The sequence below is a fragment of the Eulemur rufifrons genome, chromosome 8 (genome assembly GCF_041146395.1).
Source record: "Eulemur rufifrons isolate Redbay chromosome 8, OSU_ERuf_1, whole genome shotgun sequence".
In the NCBI taxonomy this organism is placed as follows: domain Eukaryota; kingdom Metazoa; phylum Chordata; class Mammalia; order Primates; family Lemuridae; genus Eulemur; species Eulemur rufifrons.
Window position 1 is genome coordinate 75,289,964 of NC_090990.1, and position 25,682 is coordinate 75,315,645.

General features: G+C 36.6%; 1 protein-coding gene across 3 annotated transcripts in view; it reads left to right on the forward strand.

Moving 5' to 3' along the window:
* TLCD4 (TLC domain containing 4) overlaps window positions 1-22,488 on the forward strand; it is a 103,540-nt gene extending 81,052 nt beyond the window's left edge. For all 3 annotated transcript variants that reach the window (XM_069478254.1, XM_069478253.1, XM_069478255.1), the window contains 2 exons: window positions 10,507-10,580; window positions 22,085-22,488. In XM_069478254.1, coding sequence (XP_069334355.1) covers window positions 10,507-10,580; window positions 22,085-22,403 — 393 coding nt within the window. In that variant the 3' untranslated portion in view covers window positions 22,404-22,488. The remainder of the gene's footprint in view (window positions 1-10,506; window positions 10,581-22,084) is intronic.
* The last annotated feature ends 3,194 nt before the right edge of the window (window positions 22,489-25,682 follow it).

The window sequence follows — 25,682 nt, forward strand, 5'->3', positions numbered from 1 at the left end:
TTTTCAACTTTCTTATATAGCAATGAACAATAGACCGGCAGAAGTCAGTCTTGGGAATTAATTGTTTTATTAGTATTTCTGTAGCTCACTTATAGAAAGCTTTATAAAAACACAAATATACTGTTACTTTATATAACTCTTATTTATTGAGAGATTTATGTGGCAAAAATGTTAAGTGGTCAATTTCAAAAATATGTTATATATTTACATATATAAAATATGTGTTATATGTTTATATACATAGATATACACATATGTATCTGTGTTTTTTGTTTTGGAATTTTTTTTAACATTTTAAAAACACTTTTTAATATAGAGTATCTGATGTGACCATTCCCATAATTTCCAAACACATTTATGATAAAAACCCTCCCGTAAGGCATTCCTCAGTGTTAGTTTAGGAGTTCAAGTCTAGCTCTACCTACCTTCATTGTCCTGTGGTTACTGTTTCATGTGCCTCTGTGGGCACAGATTTATGTAGTGAAATTACCTTAGCGGAACTATTTCCCTTACTTTCTCTAAGTTTGCTTTTTGAATCCTATTTTCCTTTCAATATCAGGAAAGCAAACGCTTGATAGATTGGACTTGGTATGTGCTGATAAAATAGATGTCAGCCAAGAAGTTGCCGTGTCCACCCAAGTCAGTAATTTGTTCTTAATTAGATTTTTAAAAACCAAGTTTATCATATGATTTTTCTTATATGTGTTACTTAGAATAATCAAATTCATAGAGACAGAAAATAGGATAGTGGTTGCCAGGCGCTGGGCAGAGGGGGCAGTGAGGAGTTATTGCTTCATGGGGACACAGTTTCAGTTTGGGAAGATGGAAAAGTTCTGGAGATGGATGGTGGTAATTTTTGCACAACAGTATGAGTGTACCTAATACCACTGAATTATATACTTGAAAGTTGTCAAGAGTAAATTTTATGTTGTGTGTATTTTATCACAATAAAAAAAAGTTTAAAAGAAGCTTATTAAATGGCTAAAACACAATTAGGAAGGAGAACTAATAACATGTTAGACAATGAATTACATTTTTAAAAAGGCTTTATACTGGAATAATAGGCTAAAAAATAGATGGACCTTAATAGTGATAAATGTTAAATTTTACATTTAGGTTTAACAATGTATAGAAAGAAAGAATTGCCTGAAGGTGGCAGATGGCCACACTTCAGTTGTGCCGATAGTACATCATATCTGCTAAAACAGAAAGCTAGTTTCATATTTATACTATATTAGAGGAGGCACGGTATCTAATTTAAACATAGTTTGCCTGGTTATACCACACCCAATATCATCATCATCTGGAGTCCCTAACCTTGCATATGTCTAGAGGAGAGACACCAATTAACTGAGGGGAGATAATTAGATTAGGTAGCTATTGTCTTATGGCCAACAGTTGCAGGACCCAGAGATGTCAGCCTAGAAAAGCCAAGGAGGAGGAGGACATGATGGCTTTGAAGCCCCAGGAAATGTGAAAGGCCTATTAAGTAGCAGAGGGAGTAGACTTTCTGGATTAACTCAGAGGTTGGAACTAGGACCAGTGGGAGTGGTAAGGAGAGGTAGGGGAGACTTTTGTTTACAGAAGAAAGACATCTCCAGTGATTGGAGGATAACCACAATGGAATGGCCTTTTAAAGTGGTTATTCTACCATAACATATGTTCAGTCAGCTAGATAGAAAAGTAGGTATAATAAGTAGAAACTTTGGGTAGAAGCTTGTACTAAATTATTTTTAAAGTTCCATCCTAATTCTTAGATTCTGTGATTCAACTATTTTGTTGAAATGATTTGATTTGGTTCTAATAGTGGAGAACTAGACAATGGGGGGATTGACAATGAGCTAAAATTATGTCACCAGGTTCTTAAGTAACCTTGGGAGGCAGGCATGAGAGCAGCAGGCCTGCGAGCCATTCATTTCCTTGTGGAAGTGGGGGAGGAGAGGAAGAAAAGAAGTCAAGTGGCCCAGTCTAATCTCCTTGTCGACAGGACCTTTGGTTAAGTAGAGTTTGGATATTTGTTAGGAGGAGGAAATCTTAACTCTGAAATGCCCTTAGCAGGATGTCCCTGGGTAAGGATTACCTAAAGTACAGAGAACCCAGGAATTTATGAGGCTTGGCTCCTTGGAGAAAGTCATGTAGGCTGTACAGCTTTCTGGGGATATAACATGGAGACGTTTTATAAGTTAAACTCTCCCAACTATGTAAGGAACTTCGTGAACCTCACTTTGTAGAGCCTTCATCTCTTCTAGGCTAGACACTCATGTTAAACACAGGAAAGAAGGACCTGTGTTGCCATCTGCCGTTAATGTCCCAGACCTTTCTCTGCTTCATCTGAATTATTTCATGGCCTCTATCCTTGTAGTTAGTAAAACTTAATGCTAAGTAAGAGCATGTTTCACATGAGTCTGATTTGGCAGTCCAATCCTATGTGTTAGCTCAAACCTTCATTTCTGTCTTGTAAGTAAATAATCAAAAACCTTGAATGATTAAAATTAAACAAGCAGTTATTAAATGTAGGCATAGATTTTGTTCTCAGATCTCAATTCTAGGTTGATGGTTCTCTGAAAGAGTTTTCCGTGAAAATGTGCTAAGGCTCTGGGTCAGTCTATTACCTATTGAAGTGCCCATTATTGTTGCTGTAGAACACAGTCCCATTTTTACACAAGGTTCCACTTTGGGATGCCCAGAACTTACTACCTAGTGTAGTGTAGTGAGGGAAAGGGTGCCCATCCCTGTCCGAGCTGTTGGCAGTCGAACAGTGTTAGCACCATACTAGCAGTAGGAGGAACCTAATAATTTTAGGTATCTTTCTCCCCCACCTCCTAAAATCTCTGGCCCTACCTGCTCTTAGCTGGTAGAAACTTAAATTTCCCATAGTAAGAAAATACAGATTTTCCTAATCACTTGCTAAAAGAATTTTCTTTTAAGCTATGGAAGGGATCAGAAAAATCCTGTTTTGTTTTCTCTTATGGTCATGCAGAGGCCATGGCAAATGTGGATTTTACTGTACGCAAAGCTCCTTAAAGATGGATGACAGAAGTGGAAACACCATATTGATCAGAAATCAGTTGTGAATTTTGCCGTAACTTACTAATCATAAAGTGTCAGAATTTGTAATTTATTCATTTAAAAGTATTATAGCAAGCTTTAAACCTATCCCTTTAATAGCATCTATCCTACTTGTATTTCAAGTAGGTTTTCTTGAACAGGAAAGAAGGGGATAAAGTAACAAGGAATTGCACATAACCTGAAGCCTGTCGTCTAACGGCTAGCTACGCCCATGGAAGTGTATACCACATACGATGCTGTCATTGGGTGTATCAGATTAAATGCGTCGACAGTCATTTATGTATTGATGTACGGATCAGAAAATATAGAAGCAAGACTACCAAAGAATACTTCTGCACCCCAGGGTGGCTCACAGAGGTTTTGAGCTAAAGAGGTTGGGGCTGGGGGATAAGGATATGCTAGAACCTGTGGTTTCAGTTACACAACTAAGATTTAAATACACTATTAAAAAATTAAAACAAAATATCACCCAGCAATAAATCAGTAATACTGTAGTAATTTAGGGAATGGAAGGATCATTGTGTTAATTTCTGTTGTTTTTCTGAATATAGATGTTTGTGAAGAAACATTTTGAGTTTGTAGAAAGACAGGGCTTAGCAAGTATAAGGTTCTCTAGATCTTATTCTCCGGAGATAACTATTGACAGTGCTTGATGTATATTCTTGGAGCTTATATAAATTGTGCATGAATTTTCCTATATGTATTTATGCGTTTTTGAATTTTCTAAGAGAGCTTTTGAGATTGGGACTTAAACTCAGCCTTCAAAATGATATGCTTATATAGATTGCCAGAAAAAGGTAAGGAAGGATTCCTAGGTCAGAAGACATTGTGAGAAAAGTCACTGAGGAGAAGATGTCAGATTTTCATGGGTGGTATTGAGGACTCGGCTTGTCATGGGCTTTGTCAATGTTAGACAATATCTTCTTGCTATGATGGATAAGAGTTTAACTCTCATACCTCTGTTTTCTTCCTTTCTTCTCCCAAGGTAATTGAAGTAATGCTAGTTGTCTTGTCTCTCAGTTCCTTTTAAAACTTCTATAGCACCTCTTGATGCTCTCTAAAGTGGAGGTGTTAGTGCCCTTATCCTTCGTGCTCCTCTAACTCCCACTTTGCTTCTCAGTTTCTGTCATTTGTACTTGTATTTTTTGGATTGCTGAGATTTCAAAATATCTACTTTGTATTCTGTAATCATACTAAGTTTTCCTTTATAGCCAATTGATCTTACACATAGAAAATCAATAAAGTATTTATCATGATTATATTAAAATAGTTTGCTGCAGGGCCAGCGTTCCATTTTCTGTCTGGTTTTTTTCCTGGCATTTCTAATTGTCTGCCTTTTCTTCTTGCATTGTTTGCCTTTATCACACATTCAAGTTGTTCCATAATCTCAAGGATAGTATCACATCTCTGTAACTGTCTTTTCCCGGATACCTGCTGTCGAAGCTCGCTGTTTTCCTGCTGCAGTCTGAACAGATTGCTCTCTGGGCTGCTTCCTGATGTCCGGGGGCTCCCTGTCATTGCTCTCCTGGGTCGGAGTCACTGTCTCCTGGATCCCATGTCTTTAACTTTCTTGGTTTACTCATTTTGCTGCAGCATATCCTCGAATAATATCCTAAGAAAAGGTGTGAATGCGGTAACTTCTCTGAGTCTTTTTGAACGTTCTGAAAATGTTTTTATTCTTAGACTATCTGGTTGAAGCTTTCCTGTAATAATTAGAGGGTAATGTTAACACTTTTTGAGGGGTGATTTGTTCACATAGTATCTCTTGTACTAAAATAGCAGCTCATTAACTGTACATTCAAGCCTTCCCAATTGTGATGGTCTGTCTTATCCATTCCTTGTCATCATTCAGGCCTGACCTTTAGGCCTGTGCAGTCACCCCTATATCAGTAACTAGAGGTGAAGGATTGTTCCGAGGCAGGAAGGGCAATAGGCCCTTTTAGGTCTTGTCTTTATTTTATCTTCTTTATATTATAGTAAGAACAATTACTTGGTTCATTATCACTAAGTACATTTTTTCCCCCTTTTTTGAGTGCCTTTTACATTTCAGTATTTTTCCTGATTGTCATCAGTATGCATCTCATTTTATTCTCATGTAGGTCCTGCTATAAAGATGGTATCATGTCTATTTTACAAATGGAGAAACCGAAATTCAGGCCCGCTTTGGCCACGGTTGCCAGCAGAGGTAGGATTCAAATCCTGGCCTCCACACCGCAGGCCTGTGATCATTAACTGTCCCCACCTTCCAAAACTTAATTGCTTAATTATCATAATGAATTGCCCAAATAAGTTTTTAAAAGATTTATGCCAGTCAGTTAGCCAGTAAATATTTATGGAAATTCTATCATCAGCATTGGAATATAATGCTGGTATCAAATGGCATTCTTAGACACTTCATCTATTAGTTGGTTTTAACTTTCTCATTTTATTATTTTATAAAATGATGATGATGTGGTAATGGCAGCCATACAGTCCTAACAACAGCCCTGTTAAAAAGTATTAACTCTATTTTATTAAGTTCTTGGAAGGGGGTCAGAGAAGTTCAGTAATAGCTACAAGGTCACCCTTATAGTAAGGGCCAGGCTAGAACCTTGGTATCTTTCTTTGAGACCACTTCTGATTGCTCCTTAGCTTTGCTAGCATGCCCACTAATCGCCTGCTTCTGGATGTTTTTCTTCTGTTACGTAATAGAATACATAATATTCTAAATTCCAAATTCCTCTACATCTTTTGCTTGTTTACCCACTTTTACTTGTCTTGCTTCACTCATCTAAATGTGTCAAAGGTGAGAGATTAAACTTGAGACTTTTTTTTCCTCATAACAAGTTTGATAACTTCTAATTTGGTTTCATCGATCTCTTTACAAAATGAAAATCTGGATATTTTTCTCCTTTTAGAATGGAGCACTAATATTCTGATGGCACTCTCACCCACTCAGAAATAGGTCTGAAGGATTCTTCTTGAAATTTTTGGCGTTAGAGGTGACCTGCTTATTTAACGCTGGTGAGCAGGAAGAGTTCGACTCAGGAGACGTGGGCCAGGCACCGTGCTGGGTTCTAGGGATATAACAGTGAATGAGGCCCAGGAATAGAGAGATTTGCCAGGGGCCACGTACTCTAACAGACAAGGGGAGAGATCCGTGGAGACACTTGGCTGGGATTTGAGGGGTCAGGAAAAAGATTTCTAGAGGAATGTAGCAGGTCTGCCTTGAGAATGCTGTGGAGTATGGTGGGGGCGTTTCGAAACCGTCACTGACCACAGTTTCAGGGAAGGGGGGGGCCAGCTCCTTCAGGCGTCCAGATTGCCAGTCATCTCTAGGCTAGGACAGCAGCTCTCTCACTTTAATATACTTTAGAATCACCTGGGGCGCCTGTTACAACACAGATTTCTGGTCCCACCCTCCAGGGTTTCCCAGTCATGTCTAGGACAGACCAAACAATATGCCTGTCTAGCACGTTTCTAGGTGATGCTGATGCTGCTGGTCTGGGGACCTGATGTAGAGAAGCACTGGGCTAGAAATAAGAGAGCTAACCCTTCTCTTTGGAAAGAGGAAAGAGAAATTAGCAGAAGGATGAAGATGTTAGCCACCCCCCTCTTTTTTTAAATTCAAGAGAAAATATCCTCAAAGTGAGGAGAATTTGCATTTTGGCCAAAGTTGATTAGATGAAAACAACATACCAAATTTACTATTTTTACTAGTACCTCTTTTCATATTTAAAGAATAGCATAAAGTCAGGTTTAATCTGATAATAATTTGGTACTTTGATTAATGTTAATAGCTATTTTTAATTCTGTACCAATATGAAAGGAGTTGGACGAATTTTTTAAACTCTCATAAAATGTCTTAGATATAGCATACTTCATGGATATATTTTTAAAGTTAATATTAGTTAGAGAGGAATTTTTAGAATTTTCTTTTAAAGTTTAAGCCTATTGCTACCATATTATTTCAATATTTTACATGACTTTGGGGTGTCTGCTTTAAATTTTTTTTTTTTTTGAGACAGAGCCTCACTCTGTTGCCTGGGCTAGAGTGCAGTGGTGTCATCATAGCTCACAGCAACCTCAAACTGCTGGGCTCAAGCGACCCTCCTACCTCAGCCTCCCGAGTAGCTGGGACTACAGGCATGCACCACCATGCCCGGCTAATTTTTTTTATATATTTTTAGTTGTCCAGCTAATTTCTTTCTGTCTTTTAGTGGAGACAGAGTCTTGCTCTTGCTCAGGCTGGTCTTGAACTCCTGAGCTCAAACGATCCTCCCGCCTCAGCCTCCTAGAGTGCTAGGATTACAGGCATGAGCCACTGCACCCAGCCATTAAAATATTTTAGAAATAGAATGTCAAATTTTGTTAAAAATAAAACAGGGTCGAGTGCAGTGGCTCACACCTGTAATCTTAGCACTTTGGGAGGCCAAGGAGGGAGGATTGCTTGAGGTCAGGAGTTAGAGACCAGCTTGAGCAAGAGTGAGACCCTGTCTCTACAAAAAATAGAAAAATTAGCCTGGTGTAGTGGCATGTACCTGCATGTACCTGTAGTCCCAGCCACTCAGGAGGTTGAGGCAAGAGAATCGCTTGAGCCCAGGAGTTTGAGGTTGCAGTGACCTATTATAACGCCACTGTACTCCAGCCTGGGCAACAGAGCAAGACCCTGTCTCAAAAATAATAATAATAATACTTAAAAAGAATAAAAAATAAAAACAGATTTCAGTATTGGATTTCATCATTGGAGAAACTATTTGAAGGCTACAGTAAGTAATTTAGCAAGGATTTTGGGCAGCCTTAGGAACATATGAACTCAATTTGCTTCAGTCTGTTCTGTCATATTCTCTAAACATTGGACATTATTAAGTAGAATATTGTAGACTTAAAACAACAAATCAAAAGAAGAAACTTGTTAGGAAAAATAGATTGGAAGAAGAGCTGCCTTAAACTGAGGGGAGAAGGGCAATGTTTTAAACAATAGGATTTATCTTTTAGAAACAAGTGTGCATGTTTATTATATATACGAATCCATTATAACGAAGGATCGTACTAATAGACATACTTCAAAAATGTTTATATCTGGTCCAAATAAGAATCTCATTAAAATAACTTTGTCCTTCCATTTTTTTTATCCCTATAAGAGTCACATTCTAGTTGTATTCTATTTTCAAAGTTCTCCCTTACCCTAATTCACTGCAGAATTTAACTGTGGAAGGAAAGAAAAACAGAACATTACAGTTTTCTTATTTTACTTGGATTATCTACAATTGAACACAGTTACTTGTTCGTCCAAACTCTTCTTTTTTGGGGCAGGTGTCTCGCTCTTGCTCAGGCTGGACTTGAACTCATGAACTGAAGCAATCTTCCCACCTCCATCTCTCAGAATGCTAGAATTATAGGCGTGAGCCACCACACCCGGCCGTCCAAACTCTTCTTAATGCAAATATTCCAACCAATTTTTTGGAAAAAAACTCTCCTAAGCTTTGAACAAGTCACCAATTTTTTAAATTAAAAAAGCACATAAAATATCCAGGGGCTTGAAATGTAAGTGGCAGTTTGTTTCCTGTTATCTTTAAAATACTTTATGCTGGATAAGTTATAGAGGTCAGAAATTTGTTCTTTTCTCATCCTTCCTGTTTCCTAGTGGGAAATGTGATTCTCTATTAATTAAAATGAATTTATAATAAAATAAAGATGGGAGTGGTCTGCCCACAGGTTTTACCATGTTACCACTGAAAATCTTGCATCCTGGGGAACCTCCTCTGGTGATACAAAAATCATGGCAACTATGATTTGCGGTTCACGGCTGGGCTCGGTGGCTCACAGCTATAATCCTAGCACTCTGGGAGACCGAGGTGGAAGGATCGCTCAAGGTCAGGAGTCTGAAGTTGCTGTGAGCTAGGCTGATGCCATGGTACTCTAGCCCTGGTGACAGAGCAAGACTCTCTCTCACAAAAAGGCAAACATTAGAAAAATAAAAAAAATGATTTGCGGTTCACAGTAATGGATCATCTGTTGTTGTACCACATTGATTGTTGCAATTCAAGTGTGTTGTAATTGTGAGCAATAACAACCTATCTTTGACTTTGCCAATTAGATTAACTGTTGTGATTTGTACTGAGATAGTGTTTGGGTAATCTACAACACTGTGAATACTGTAACTGTATTTTCTAAGGGTTTAAATAATGAAAACGAGAACAGTTATGATACAAACACCAGAATTCCCAAGACATCACTGATAAAGGAGGTTATCTTCATTATATATGGCAATCCATACAATATATTTTATATATATTAGTATATCATAACATGTTCTTATAGACAGATACAACAAATTAAATTAGGGAGATTGACAGCCAAAAGAGAACATACTGCACAACATGCAGAAAAGAATTTAGGATTGAGCATTATTATGGGTCAAATTGTGTCCCTTCCAAAATTAATAGGAGGTTGAAGTCCTAACTCCCGGAACCTCAGAATGTGGTCCTCACCACAACGTTCCAGTATCACTAAGGACAATGAATTTGAAATTATAAAAAGTTTAAGATTAGCCTTGGTAAAGCTAATTCTTGTAATCCAGCTCTGGATTTTAAATTCCTAAAATAATTTTCATGGATAAATACTAAATATCTTCAAATAAAAAGTTCATGTATTTTTTTTAATGTTTCATAGTGTTTTTGTTTGGAAGGCAGCATGGAATAACCAGTAGAAAAATAGTTTATGAACTTTCATGTGTCTATCGGGGTGAGGAAGAATATTTTCTTTGGCATGTAGTCATGATTCTGATTTAATTGGAAGTGCTGGAGTGATTCCCTTTACTTAGTTGCAAATTTTGAAGTATATTCAATAAAATTCTTTAGAATGTATACTTTTTTTCCCTAATGTTTATTAAGTCTGCTATACTTTTCATATTATTAATGGGATGTAATAGGTATTATGTTTAAATTTAGAAAGGTCCCAAAAGTGCTCACAGGCTTATATGTTATTTAGGATAAGTACACTTTTGAGATTTTTAAGGTGCTTGTGCTTATTATAATAATGGATATAAAAATGAGTTCCCATTAGGTGTTTGTTATAAAATTCCTCAGCTTCTGAAATTCACGCTACTTTGTGATCATTCTTTCTACAGTAATTGAGAATGCCATTATTAATGGTTATTTACAGAGTTCATTTGTTCAACTGCTTAAAACCTGTTTTCATAATTGAATATTATATATATATAATGAACATAAGCATATAATATACTATCTTTTAAAAATATTGTAGAATTCTAAGGACATTTCTAAATTTTCATAAAGAAGAAAATTAGTTTAGCAATGAAAGGTAGAAGATTTTTTGGTCTGCTTTGATATTGATTGTTGTATTATGCCGAGAGGCTGTTCAATATTTCTTCAGTATTTGGAAATTTTGATAAGAATGTTATCCTTGACATTGTGTTCTATGTTCATCATCTAGAAAGATGGAGTGCTGGCATACATTGGGAATTTTCGCCTGCTGGCAGAGCTTTCCAGCCCTTTTGTGAATCAGCGGTAAGTTACTGATGTCATTATTGATATTTTATTTTTATTATTTTTTATTTTTTTATTTCAAAATATTACAGGGGTACAAATGTTTGCCTGTTCAAGCCCTTTGCCCATTTTTTAACTGGGGTTTTGTCGGCGTTATGTTATAGTAGTTCGTTCTGTATTCTAAATCTTAATGCTTTATCACATATATTAATATGATTTGTAAGTATTTTCTTTCATTCCATAGGTTACCTTTTCACTCTGTTGATTGTTTCTTTTGATGTGCAGAAGTTTTTAAAGTTGATGTTGTCCCATTTGTTTATTTTTGTTTTTGTTGCCTGTCCTTTTGGTATCATAACTGAAAAAATCATTGCCAAGTCCAATGTCCTTGTTTTGTTTTGAAACCGTGTCTTGCTCTTTTGCCCAGGCTAGAGTGCAGTGGCATCATCATAGCTCACTGCAACCTTGAACTCTTGGGCTCAAGCAATTCTCCTGCCTCAACCTCCCGAGTGGCTGAGACTATAGGTGTATGCCACAACACCTGGCTAATTTTTCTATTTTTTATATTCCCACCAACAGTGCACAAGGGTGCCAGTTGCTCTGAATTCTTCCCAAAACTTGTTATTTTCTGTTTTTTGATAGCAGCCTTCCTAATGGGTGCGAGGTGATTATCTCATATGGTTTTGATTTACATATTTTGTGATTCATGATGTTGAACATCTTCTCATATGCTTGTTGGCTATTTATATATCTTTGAAAAATTACTTGTTTTTTTCTTGTCTTTTTTCTTGCCATGGGTTGGGGCGAGAAGGGGATGGTGTTTCTGCCCCCAGACAGGAGAGAAGAGATTGCAGATCTGCTGCTTAACCTTTTCTTTCCCAAGTACTTATGGACTGTCTTATTCTGTTCGCCATTGTTCCGTGTATTATAATCTTATTTCTTCAAGAAGACAATCAGTTCCTTGGGCTTGAGACCATTTAAATATTTTTAAGAAATATTTCTTCTGCAGTCCTCAAAGACTCTGATAATGTGAAAGCATAGAGGAAAGAATGTGTTCTTTGAAGTCAAAAGACCTGGATTCAAATCCAAGCTTTCCCACTTACCATTGTGTATAAGTAGAAGATTATTTAACTTTTTGGAGCCTCATTTTTCTTACCTATAAAATAGGGATAATGATACTTACAGGTCTCACGGTTTTTTTGTGAAGATTAAATGGGATTGTGTGTGTAGAGCATGTGGCACAGTACTTGTCATTCACTGTGTATTCAGTAAGTGCTAAATCTAGCATGCATTCATTGTGCCAAAACCTACTAAACACTCAAAGTGCATGGTTTATAACTGCTTTCTCTACTTTGTCATATCCTTTTTGCTGTTTAGCCCATTATAATTAGGCTTCTTGCTCTGCCGTTTTGCCGAGACTGTTTCACTAAAGGCATCGATGACTTGCAGTTGCAAAAACCAATGAACTCTCTTTGGGGCCTGTGGTGTTGTCTCTCTCTGGACTTTATTCTATTGACCGCACCCTCCTTTAGTGGCAAACTCCCTTTCCTTTCATGATGCTGCATTCACCTGTTCTCCCAGTATTTCTCTAATCATTCCTTTTTAGTCTTTTTTGGTAAGAAATAGTTTCTTTCTTTTCTTTTCTTTTTTTTTTTTTTTGAGGCAGAGTCCCTCTCTGTCACCCTGGCTAGAGTGCCGTGGCGTCAGCCTAGCTCACAGCAACTTCAAACTCCTGGGCTCAAGCAATCATCCTGCCTCAGCCTCCTAGGTAGCTGGGACTACAGGCATGTGCCACCATGCCAGCTAATTTTTTCTATTTTTAGTTGTTTGGCTAATTTCTTTCTGGTTTTAGTAGAGACGGGGTCTCGCTCTTGCTCAGGCTGGTCTCGAACTCCTGAGCTCAAACAATCCTCCTGCCTCTGCCTCCCAGAGTGCTAGGATTACAGGTGAGAAATAGTTTCTTAAATGCCGGTGTTCCACTGGCCTTCTTCTGGGCCCGTGATCTTCTGTATGCTTCTCTCTGAGTGAGTTCTTCCTCTCAAGGCCTCAACTATTACCTAATTCCTCAACTTGGTGTAATGGACTGTGCATGAGTTTTAGAATCAGATAAACTCAAGTTGCAATTCAACTTTGCCACCTCCTTGTTATGACCCTGGACAAATTACTTAATATCCCTGTACCACAGTTGTTTTTATATAAAAAGAGCATATTTAGTACTACCTTCTTCTTTGTATTCTAGTCAAGTGTTTTCTCCTCTTAGGTAGCATATCAAGTTCAGCGTGTCTAAAACAACATAGCATATTTCCCCTGTACGCTCTCGTTCAGTGCGTGGTCTAGCTGTCTACCCGGTTACCCTGCTGGACGCATAAGAAGCATCTTTGACTGTTTTCCCTCGCTTATATTTGCTCCATCATTGGGTCTTACCATATCACCTCCTAAATACCCCTCATCTTTGCTACCTGTTCTCCATTTCTACTGTCCGTGCCCTAGTTCATCATCTCCTGCCTGGCCTGCCTTACCTGCTTCCAACTCTGTACCGTTCAGTAGAGTTGTCACAAGCCACATAGACTATTTAGATTTAAATCATTTAAAATGAAATAAAATTAAAACTTCAGTTCCTCAGTCTGGTTTTTGGCATTTCCAGTGCCTCATGGCTCTGCATGTCTAGTGGCTACTGCACTGAGCAACACACTGTAGTGCAGGCGTGTTTCATTATTGTACAAAGTTCTCTGGGGCAGTGCTGCTCTAGGCCAGGTTGGCAAAGTATGGCTCATGGGCCAGACCCACTGGCTGTTTTGTAAATAATGTTATATCGGAGCATAGTCATGTTCGCGTGTCTGCCCAGACTGCTTTCACCCTGCGACAGCTGAGTTGAGTAGTTGTGGCAGAGAATGTGTGGCCTCCAAAGGCTAGTGCTTTAATGTCCACTCTCTGGCTCTTTGTGGGAAAAGTTTTCTGGTCCCTGCTCCAGACCATCTCCCTGCCCCCAGTTCTGTTCCCCTTTCATCTCTCTTCTATAGTATTATCTTCCACAATGAAGATAATATGCAGCTCCTCGGGTTGAAACCTCGCAGTGGCTCCTGCTGCTGATAGGATAAAATAGGAGCTCTTTAAGGTGACACAGAAAGCTCTCCAGGTAGAGCTGATTTCCTTCTGCCACGGTTCCTCAAACTCTCATGTCGTACCAACTTGTCCATTTGCTGGCAAGCTTCCTATCTTCGTACTCTTTATTCAAGACTCAACCCAGGCATCATTTCCATCATTAAAATCCATCTCTTTCCAGGATGGGTTGGGTGCCCCTTACTTGTGCTTTCATAATAGCAACATATGTTGATAGTACTACACTTAATATATTTTATTGTAAAGTTCTCTTTTTTCTGTTTCCTGTTTATCTTTACATATCATTAGATCAAGGGCCAAATTTGGTTAAACTTTGCATGGTCCAGCATCCACGTGTTATCTGGCACACAGTAGCCATCTCATTGCCTTCTGAATGAATGACTTCCACGAGGTAATGAATTAAGCTTTAGCAAATTCTATCCCTTGAATATGATTCTGATTATGATATTTTGAAGCAGGAAAAAGCTAACTTTGGCACAGAAACCTCTGTTTGTTTTTGTTTGGAATTCTTTTCAAGAAATCATAAAATTAGAGATAGTTTATTCTTTAATGTTATAGTAAAAGGTTATGCTATACTTTTATCTAAAAGCTTTGAATCCTTTTTAAGTTAAGAGGATGAGAACTGGGGTTGGAATATGAGGAAGAAATGATCTCATCAGGCAGCAAGGAGATTATAACAAAATTGGGCAGAGCTACTTAAGCACTTTCAGAGTTCTGCATAGTTTTGTTGTTTTCTTTATAGTTTGTGGTATGTTTATGTTCTCTCCATCTCAGAGCTTTGCATGATGTAAGAAGGCAACATGGTATGTATGTGGTGGGATATAAAGTAAAAGAGGACTGGAATAAAGTTTAGGCACGTGGCTTCAAGTAAATTTCTGCTGGTGAGTAGTACCCACGTGCTAGGTTTCTTTTGTAAAAAATAATTTAATGGTGGTAACTTCTTTCTTGCCTAAATGTCCTTAACTGTTATGAGGACATATTTTATGAATTTTTATTAAAGTGGCATACCTTATAAAAACTTCACACCTGTGTTCCTTAGTATGTTCATTCAGTACTTATTAAATACCTCTTTAGTACCTAAATGTCCCAGAGCCTGCTTTCAGGGAGCTTCATATATAATGTCTGCCTTCAATTCCGTATTTGAGAAAGTAATACTAAAAAATATAAAATAATGAGGTACTAAAACATGACGTGTGAAAAAGGACCCCCCCCCCAAAAAAAAGTACTAATATTAATGGTGTAAACAGTGTTTCTCAAACTTGTTGGTCTCATAAGTTACTGAGGACCTGAACAATTTCTTTCCTGTGGGTTGTATCTATTGATATTTACCATATTGGAAATAAAAATGGAGATGTTTAAAATATTTATTAATTCATTTAGTACTAACAATATTGCACGTTAACATGGTTTTTTTTCTGTGTGTATGTGAAAAACATATTGCCAAAAACGAAACAAAAAATTTCATTGGGAATAGTGTCACTGTTTCACATTTTTGCAGTCTCTTTACTGTCTGGAATGATTGAATTCAGCTGGATTCTCAAGTCTGCTTCTGTTTTCAATCTGTTGGGATGTGTTGTTTTGGTTGAAGCATATGAGAAAGATCCAGTCTCCCTGAGTTAATAATATAGTAGGAAGAGGGAGCAGTATTTTAGTAGCCTTTGCAAATAATTATGGATATTCTTCTTTAATATATCACTGAAGTATACCAACAGGTAGTTTCTTAAAGGGTAGTTAAATGTAGACTCACACCATATCAGTGAACTTTTTGTACTTTACTACATTCAAATCCTTTGGTCTTTCTTGGGCTTTGAATCTTTTATCCATGCATAATCTTGATTCATCGTGTCTTCATCATTTGGAAAATATTGGTTCATTGAGTTATGTAGGTCTTCAAAATGTTAACACATTTATTAGATGACATTAAAAAAACACATTAGATAATGTCATCAGAGATCTTGTTAGAAAAGTCTTTAAGTTTTGGAAGGTTGTCAAGCTCACAGTGGCAGATACAAATTTTCCAAAATTCTGCTTTTCATTTGAAAGTTTGAATTTTGTTATCAGCAACAAATACTGTCAGTTGTTTTCCTTGATGTGATAAACCCACTTTCTTCATTTTGGAGATAATACCTGCCAAATGCCTAAGCAATCACAGTTTGTTGTTTAAGTAAAAATGGTATTCCATGGAAAAACCAGGTAGTTTAGCTTACAGTTCAAACCATCATCCAAGGATTTTTCCTCAAGACAACTATTGTACTTTGTAGCAGAGGGGCTTTTTGTGTACTTTCCATTTTATCATACAGAATATTTAAAAGGCACTTACTCAAAGGTCATAATTTAATAAAATCAATAATTCTTATGGCTTCACCAAAGGTATTCCTAAATGAAACTATTTTTTTCCCCTTTTTCTGATTTTATTTTTGTTTTTAACTGCAAGTCTGTAGCAGTGAAGAATGCAATGGCTACTAATACCATTTCTTGCCATTGCCTTAATTTGTGCTAAGACACCAGTGGTTTTATCCACTAGTGTGTTGCACTACCAGTGCAGAAATCAACACGGCAAAAAAGGCAAATAACATTTTAGCATTATTATAAAAATACCTTTCCCTTATAGACCTCCTGAAAAGGCCTCAGGGGTCCATGGACCACATTTTAAGACTTATAATTGACGGATATTTGTCATGCAAGGCTTCACAGAGAAGGTGGGACACACTCTTATAAGTTTTAGGACTTTTTAAAGAAGTGGATGGGGAGGGAAAGCCCTCCACTCAGGAAGAAAAGAATAAACATAGGTTTTTGAAAAGTGGAATAAACATGCTGTGGGAAAGAGAAAGTGTATAGACTTGTAGGATCAGAGAGTACGTCTTAGGAGGAGGACAGGTAGCCAGAGAGGGTGCTGAGTGCCTGGGAGCACTGACCGACCTTGACCCCCAGTGGACAGTGAGACTATGTTATCGTGGAGAAAGACATTCTGAAAAGTGCACTGAATGATTATAATTTTTGATATTTGTAGGACAGATTGTAACATGGGAGACAAACATTTAGGTTAGGAGGCTAGCATCCAGGTCTTAGTTGTGTGAATGAATGGTATAATTTCATTAGTTCAGAAAGTACGTAAGAGCCCAGTTAGGCTGTGGGAATAGAGAGATGAAAAACATAGAGGTTTTGAAAGAAGAAAAATGAAACAGGCAATGGATAAAAAATTAGAGGTAGAAAATAGGGACAAATATAAGATAAATCCATACATTGGACCTGGAGAAGGGGGCCCATCAAAAGTGATAGGGAGTTAGGAAGATGAGGAGGGAGGGTGGTAAGTGGGGATGTTGGATTATTGCATAAGGGACACACAGAGCATCTGAGTGGAAATTTACTAAGAGCTAGAGTCAGGGATGCTGGAAGGATCAGAAAAGTGGTGATATTTTAAGCTACGAGAAAAGATGGAATATAACAGATAAAATTGAATGTCTAGAATCGGGAAGTAAGAGAAAAAAAGAGTAGATATAATGAAGGATTAATTTAAAAGTAGTAGGGGAATCAACATAATATTGGGGTGGAGAACAACTTTTCTAAAATTAAGTTCCTGAACTCCTAACTTTTCAGGGTTAATATTTCTTAAATACAAATCTTTACATACCTGAAAGAATTACATTTGCCAACCAGGATATAAGTAGGGTCCGCTCATGGCCCAGTCCCTGTGTAGAGTCCAAGAAACAGTACAGCATCCAAATCCTTATTGGAGTTTTTCCAAAGGTACCAACAAAGATTCAGTTTGTTACTCACAACAGCACTTCTTAAAATTCTCTTCATTCCTCTCGAACGCACAATATCTGCTGGACCTCGCAGCTTTCCCAAGGTTCTTTCAAACTTCTTACTGTCAGCTCCCGACTCTAAAACTCACCAAGCCAGTGCCATGTGGGGACTGATTCTTTGCCCCCATCCTCTTTTCTCACTTTTTTTTCTTTCTTTCTCTACTTGCAAATAGCCCTCCCGCCTCTAATTTAAATGTGAATTAGACCAGATAGTTCCTATTTTTACACTATTTGTAGTGAGTGCCAAACTTGTACACAATCAACTCCCAGGAAATTTAATAGAAAGTTCAAGTTCCTTTAGACAGGCAGGGAGAGGAAGTGCTTAAATGACCAAAGACAGAATTTTCTCTATGGAGTTGGGAGGATTGTAAACATACAATTTGCTATATTCTCTTCAATACCGGTCTTAGTAGTAGCTGTAGATGGTGGGTAAGAGAGAGTGTTCTCCCTCTCTCCTTCCTTCCCACATGCGTGCCTGCCCTCTTCCCCCCTTGTGCCCTTCCTTGCCTTTTAGATTCAGTACATATCTTCATAGGCAGTTAGCCTTTATTTATTGGAATGAAAGAATATTCTAATCAGATAAAAAGAGGTAGATTCCAACAAAATAAGTGGTTGTCCTGCTCATGGGAGAGGAAGGTAAGGAAGACAGTTAAGTAAATATTATTTTACCTTGAATTAATATGTGGGTTCGTTCTTTTGAAAGAAACTGGCTTAAAGACCAAACTCCGGTCAGATGGAAAAATCAGCAGAAATTAAACACAGTTATTCCATAGTAAGCCAAAGGATAAGTTCTTTAAGTTTAGGTTTGTAGGTAATTACATTTCCAGACAATCAAAAATTTGGAGAGTGCATGAAGTGTTTGGAGAACAGGAAGCAGTCTGGGCTTAAATATAGTGGAGGACTTGTGGCATTGAAGGGAAAAACCTAGAAAGGTAGAGTCGGAGAGACCATTTGGGTTACCACAGTCATTTAAGTAAGATGCTGAGGACCAAAAATTATTAATATAATGGCAGCAGTGAGAATGGGAAGAGCCAGGGGAGGAGTAGAAAGAATTCTAGGAGATAAAACAGACAGGGCTTGGTAATAGACTGTAGGAATAGTCCAGGCTTTTGATTGGATGTCTGAGTTGATGGTGATCTCATGGATTGAGATTGGGAGGATCAGATGAGAAACAGGTAGTTTCCTGTGGCAATGGGAAAAGGGAGTTTGGGCAAGGCTTAGGGTATTGGTCTTAGGCATGTTGAGTTTTATACATATTTGAGAATTTGTGGTTTGTCAGGTAAAGATCCCCAGCAAGAAACTAGAAATAAAGAACCACAAGCAGAACTTAAGAGAGCCCTTGAAACCAGAAGATTTGTGTCATCTATATACACAGGGTTGTCGAGCCCCTGAGAATGGGTGAAATGGCCTGATAGAGCATGCAGAAAGCAGTGGTCCCTAGGAAGCACAAGGGGACAGGCAGAGGAAGTGAAGACTGATTCTTAACACAGAGTTAAGGAATGAAGAGGAAATATTAATAGTATTGTGGCAGTCAAGGAAAGAGAGAGGGAGTATGGTGGTTGGCAGTGTCATAAGCTATACAAAGGTCAATGGGATGAAGGCTAAGATGAACCTACTGTCTTGGTTATGAGGAAGCCACTGGTGACCAGTTACTTTTGCAGAGAGATCCGTATTGTACTGGATTTTGAAAAGTAGTGAGAATGTCTATGAATATGTTGTTGACTCCTCTTTCAAAAAGTTTGGCAAGGAAGGGCAGCAGAGAACAAGAGATTTTTGGATTAGGAAGACTGGAGCATGTCAGTAAGAGAGAAGAAAGAATCAATTTATAGATGGGGAACTTGGTGGAGCGAGGGAAAGGGGATAATTTATTGAGTAAAGTCTCAGAAGGTAGGTATTCTTCTGAGTACGAAGGTAAAGGTGCCTGAAAAGAAGTTTTGAGACCTTGGGGTCAGAATGGAAGGAATTAGTGGTCGATGGACTATAATATAGTTGACCCTTGAACAACATGGATTTGAACTGCACGCGTCTGCTTGTACATGGATTTTTTTTTTCCCAATAAAAGTCACGCCAAATATGCTTGCCTCGCCTGGCTCCCCTTCCACATCTCCACCTCTGCCAGCCCTGAGACAGCAAGACCAACCCCTCATCCTCCTCCTCCTTAGTCAATATGAAGACAGTGAAGATGAAGATCCACTTCCACTTAGGGGATAGTAAATATATTTTCTCTTAAGATTTTCTTAATAATATTTTCTTTCTCAAGCTTGCTTTATTGTAAGAGTATATATAATACAGATACAATATGTGTTAATTCACTGTGTTATTGGTAAGGCTTCCAGTCAACAGTAGGCTATTCATAGTTAAATTTTGGGGGAGTCAGAAGTTATGTGCAGATTTTTTACCATGAGGGGAATCAGCACCTCTAACCCCTGTATTGTAAGAGTCAACTGTATCTCGGTAATAGAAGCGGCTAGTTCCTCTGATGGGATTGAGATGCAGAAGTGAACGAGGATGGGAAGTGACCTGAGTGAGAGGACAGGTTTGGAAGCAGTTGTGTGGAGAATATGGAGTTAAATAAAAGAAATGTCAAGCCAATTTGGAAATTCAGCTGATGTTTATGTCTTTTAAAAATATATCTGTGCCATTTATCTTAATATATGAAGATCAGGGTAATAATAGTTACTTATTGAACTCCTGAGGGAGTTCTTACCATGTGTCATAACAGCTTCATAGTACAAAGGAGGTATTATCATTATACTCATTTATAGAGATAAAACTGAGACATACAGGTCAAGAGAGAGAGAGAGAGAGAGAGAAGACCACCAGCTGCTAAGTGGCAGAACCAGGCTTTGAACCCAGGTAGTCTGACTGCATAGCACTGTACCTGCTCCTTCTGGCATACTATACTGCCTAAGGAAACCTGGCCTGATGGAACATCGAGATAAGCAGTGTGGGTGGGATAGGTGATGTGGCAAGAGAACTGGAGGTGCTGATAGGTGGTGCAATGTGTGTTCTGTGTGTTCTGATGTTGACTTTGAGTTCAGATGTTGACTTTGAGTTCAGATGAAGTAGGAAAGGAAGTCAAAGTGTGGAGGCTGATAGAGAGGGATTAAAGGGTTTGGAGGTCAAACAAGTAGGTTAGGTGGAATTGGGTGAAATGAAAAATGAAAGGCTTATGATTAAAGAGGAATGGGTTATTTGAGGTATAGCATTTCTTGAGGAATCTCAAGGCCACCCTGTAGTCAAAGAAATGAATGGCTGAAGGAGAAGAAGGGAGGTCTTTGGAGAAGAGAAGGCTGGGGGGTAGGAGATCTGGACCAAAGGTGTGGATGTTACTGCTTCAGTGATGTTTGTCCTGTTTGAAATATCATTTTATTAATTTGACTGTTGTTGTCTAAATAGTTTCTCTTTTAATTGTCTTAAATAATTTAGCCCTTTTGATCCTAAAAAAATTGTAATATTAATACATCTCTTGTTCTATAAATTATTCCTATTTGATATTTTAATCTCTGCATAAGTTACTTTGAGGCTTTTTCACTGTTAATTTTTAGTTTTTTAGCTTGAGGAGTGTTAGCTTAATCATGACTAAGTCAGTCAAAATGAATATTAAGATACATGGATATGTTTTACTGCCTTTATAATTTAAACTCTAAAACAATGATGTAAAATTAGTCGAGGTAGTTTTTTAAAGGAGGAAAAAGTAGAATGGAGCAAATGTTCACTGAACTTTTAAAAAATAAAGTTTTTATTTTAGAATAGTTTTACATTCACAGAAAAGTTGCAAGGATGGTACAGAGGGTTCCCATATACCCCACATCCAGTTTCCCCTATTGTTAACATCTTAGGTTACTATGGCGCAGTAAGTAAACTCTTTTTCCCATGTTTTAATTGAGTTGTTATTATTGAGTTTTAAGAATTCTATGTATATTTTATCATATATCTATGCTGTAAATATTTTATCCCAGTATGTGGTTGTCTTTTCATTCTCATAACAGAAGCAAATTTTTAATTTTAGTGAAGTCCAACTGATCAATCTTTCTGACATGGATTGTGCTTTTGGTGTTGTATCTAAAAGATTATTATGAAACCCAATATCATACAGACTTTTTCCATGTTTTCTTCTGGAAATTTTATAGTTTTGCATTTTACATTTAGGTCTATGATCCATTTTGAGTTAATTTTTGTGTGTGGTATAAAGGTCTCTCCTAAGTTCGTTTTTCTACATATGTATATACAATTTTGCACAGTTTGTTGAAAAGACATTCTTTCTCCACTGAATAACTTTTACAAGCCTTTGTCAAAAATCAGTTGAGTAATATATTTGTGCGGGTTTATTTCTCAGCTCTCCACTGATTTGTTTATTCTTTCACCAATGCTATGCTGTCTTGATTACTGTAACTTTGTAGTAAGTCTTGGGAAATGGGTGGTATGAGTCCTCCAACTTTATTCTTTTTCAGTGTTGTGTTGGCCATTGTAGGCCCTTTGCCTCTCCATATAAATCTTAGGGAACATTCACTGAATTTTAAATACTACAAACTAAAATTAAAATGGTGACTCCTCAGAGATGCAGCATAAATGGGATGTTTCTTTAATTCTTTTTTTCAGATGGTTCTTTGAAGCTCTGAAATATCCTAAATTTTCCAAAGCTAATGTCATCAATGGAATACTCATGACGGTAGTGTTCTTCATCGTGCGGATCGTCGCAATACCTCCTTTGTATGCCTTCATATATTCCGTGTATGGAACAGAACCCTACAGAAGGCTTGGATTATTAATCCAATGTTCCTGGATCTCCTCCTGTATTGTTTTGGATGTGATGAATGTCATGTGGATGATCAAAATTTCGAAAGGGTGCATCAAAGTCATCTCTCTCATCAGACAAGAGAAAGCCAAAAATAGTCTTCAGAATGGAAAACTTGACTAATGGTGTGCTATTGATAAGCAAACTTCATTACTACCCATCATTTTATCTACTGATAGGATGAATTCTTGGCATGTTTTTGTGCTTCTTTATTAATTATAACTGTTATTCAGGGTTTCAGTGTCTTGTTGTTTTTTTTTAACCTTTAGAAAAGAGAAACTAAAATTTAGTTTTCATTCTAAGATTTTTCTGCTTTTCTTCTGCATTATTTATAAGCATGGACAAAATCTTAAAGGTTTGAATAAAAATTATAAATATAGTGAATCTTTCCAGAAATCTCTTAACCTGCATTGGTATTTTTCTCTGTAGAAAGAGGACTGTGATAATTTGGTGCACTTGGTTTTATGTCACCAATTTTGCTGGGAGAATGGGAACTGCTTTTAAACCTGTAAATAGCTCTTAATATTTGTTGTCAAGCACTCTCCTTACTTTGGCTGCCAACACCTGTGTCAGGTTTAATTTCTAAATTGTTGACATGTTCTTTTTCTTAGGCTATGTAAGAGTGATATGTTTTTCATTTCCAATATGCAATCATCATCTAATGATGAAATATTTTACCACTTGGGGAATATTTCATTAGTTAGGCATGGAAAGTACTAACTTCATTTTAATGTTTTTCAGATGTCACTTTCTTATTTCTATTTTTAGCATTTTATCAAATTACTGCATTTTTATGTTATAGTAAGGCTTCAGACAGATCTTATATACCTCCTTAAGAGATGAATTTCTTCTAAAAATGCATGTTGATAGATGACTATTTAGGGCCTATGGCTAATAGGAAGAATCATTAAGAAAAAAGCTTTAACACTATTGTCCCTATCTGCTTCCCTTGCATTTTTCTATGAAAAGTTTATTACTTCTATTTGCAAAATCTATGAGTTCAGAACCCAGCATCATCAGTTCCAAAGTCTTATGCAATATGTATTTATTGTGCTCCTAAAATAGGCCTCTTCTTGATGAGATCTAAACTATTATTACAAAAAAAATCAGTATTCATATTTTACTCACAATTTACACCCATGCTTGCTTAGTCAGCATTTTGAGTGCTTTGCATTTCTGTCTTTCTTAAAGGACAGGAAGAAAATAAGAGAATTTAATCCAAGTATTCTAATTGTCAAAGTTATTGTCTGGTTATGTGAAGATATATGACCGGTGGGGGGTGTGTGTGTGTGTGCGCACGCGTGCTTTTACTTTCGTTCTTGCAATCCAAATATAAACTTATATATTTATCTATTATTGCCTTTATTTATTTTTTCAAGTACTTGACTTTAATGATTGTTCTTACCTAAGGAAAAAAGAAATTTAATTCAACTGGTGGTGAATACTTGAACTTAATTGAACCCAAGTCAAAAGATCTAATCCATTCAATTTCTCAGTTTGAAGGAGAATGTTTGACTAACTTTCAATGTTCATGCTATATTGATGAACGAAAGCTAGCTAAATATAGTCTCGTCTTTTTATTTGATTTGATTTGGTTATCCAGTGCAGATAGAGACTGATGAGTTTTAGAACATTTAAAGAAGGGAATGGAAATCTCAATCAATAACTAACTGATAAAATGAGATTGCTTGGCTTACACTAGGCACATTTATTTTTGAAAGAATTAAAGTAATATAAAATAGTTATTTGTTTTTAAAAGTTAATATTATATTGATAATTTGTTACTAAATTTAGTGTTGTCCACATCATAGACACTTAAATATATATTGGTTGTATAGAGGGGATAGGAAAGCAAGTGATTTTATCTTGTTCTTGCTCTTTTGCAAGAAAAGTGGCTTTTTAAAAAAGGAAAACATTTATATTATAAAACTATTTTGGAAATTCATTCATTTGAAAGAATAAAAACCTTGAAATAATATTTTTGACTCTGGATATTTCTATAGTTCTGAACACAGATTTTAAACCCACCATCAAAATGAAGATGATATAAAGCTATAATATCAGTAAGTCTCCATGTAGCAGTTTCAGTTTTTATAGTTACTGTTTCATGCTTAAAACTTCATTTTTACTTTCACTAACATAACCTTTCATTGGTATAGCTGCTACTAAATGAGTATATTTAAAATATTAAAGTTCTGAACTAAGATTTTTTTATTCCCTTAACAATCTGAACCTTAATGCTAGCTGCATGACAGTTAATTCACCATCCAGATTCAATATTCAAAAGTGGGTTCTATATATTTCCTCATACAACAGACATAAAATGGAAATGCTACTACAAACTGCCATGCTACTTTAAGTCTCACCTTTACAGGAGATATATTTTGCTGTTCTGTGATTGTATCCACCTACCTAAAATACATATAAGGACAGAACATATCATTTATTAAACGATGAATTTTTCATTTATTAAATGACAAACTTTTGCTAGACATTTTAGATATTAAGTATTTTGATTATATGGATTAATTGAAATGATTCTATTAGGCATTCTGATATTTAACAACTCTATTAAAATATTTATAGAAAATAAAAGCAAATTGGTATAAATTTTTAAGCAATTCTATTTTTGTAGAAAAGATTAGTGACAACCTGTAATTATAAAGATGTTCTTTGAATGTGTAGTATTCTAGAAAATAAACGTTCTTGTGAAACTTAAAAATGAATGAAAATCAGCTTATAGCATGCAAGATCGTAGATCCTGCATTGAATTTTTATTTGTAAGAATGTAAAAATTATGAGTTTTAGTTTATAGAGTTTGCATTCTTGTGTCTAAAATCTTTTTAAGGATTATTTGCATTTATTTAAGACTCAAAATGGAAATACGAGTACAAAGAAATTAAGTCCTGCTTAAATTATGTTTTGATACCCTATAGTAAGTTGAAATTAAATTTTTATTCCCACTGTTTGATTTCGTTATCTCATGGACTAACCGTACGTTAAGAAAAATAATAAGCTATGTTGTTACCATCCCTAACAGTGACTCTGACATATATGGATGACCTAGGACTGTCTTAAAGGTCTAATTTAAAAAACTGTCTACTTTATAGGTATTTGAATCAAATTCTTTTCTAAATTTTAATAATTTGACTCCAATCAAATTTTGACTAAAGTGTCAGTTTTTAAATTGTCTACTTCCTCTGAGGCACATTGGGCCTTCGGAGAACAGTCCTTTACCGGTGTGAAGAGTCAGCTTTACTGTGGGTTGCACCATGTGTTATCATGCATTCGGAAACATTCTTACGGAGATACAGAGGGGAAAGTATTGTAATGTGCATGTTTCTGTGTCATTTTTAAGTGAAATAAACATTCAAAAGATGCTATTAAATATTTGAACAAGTT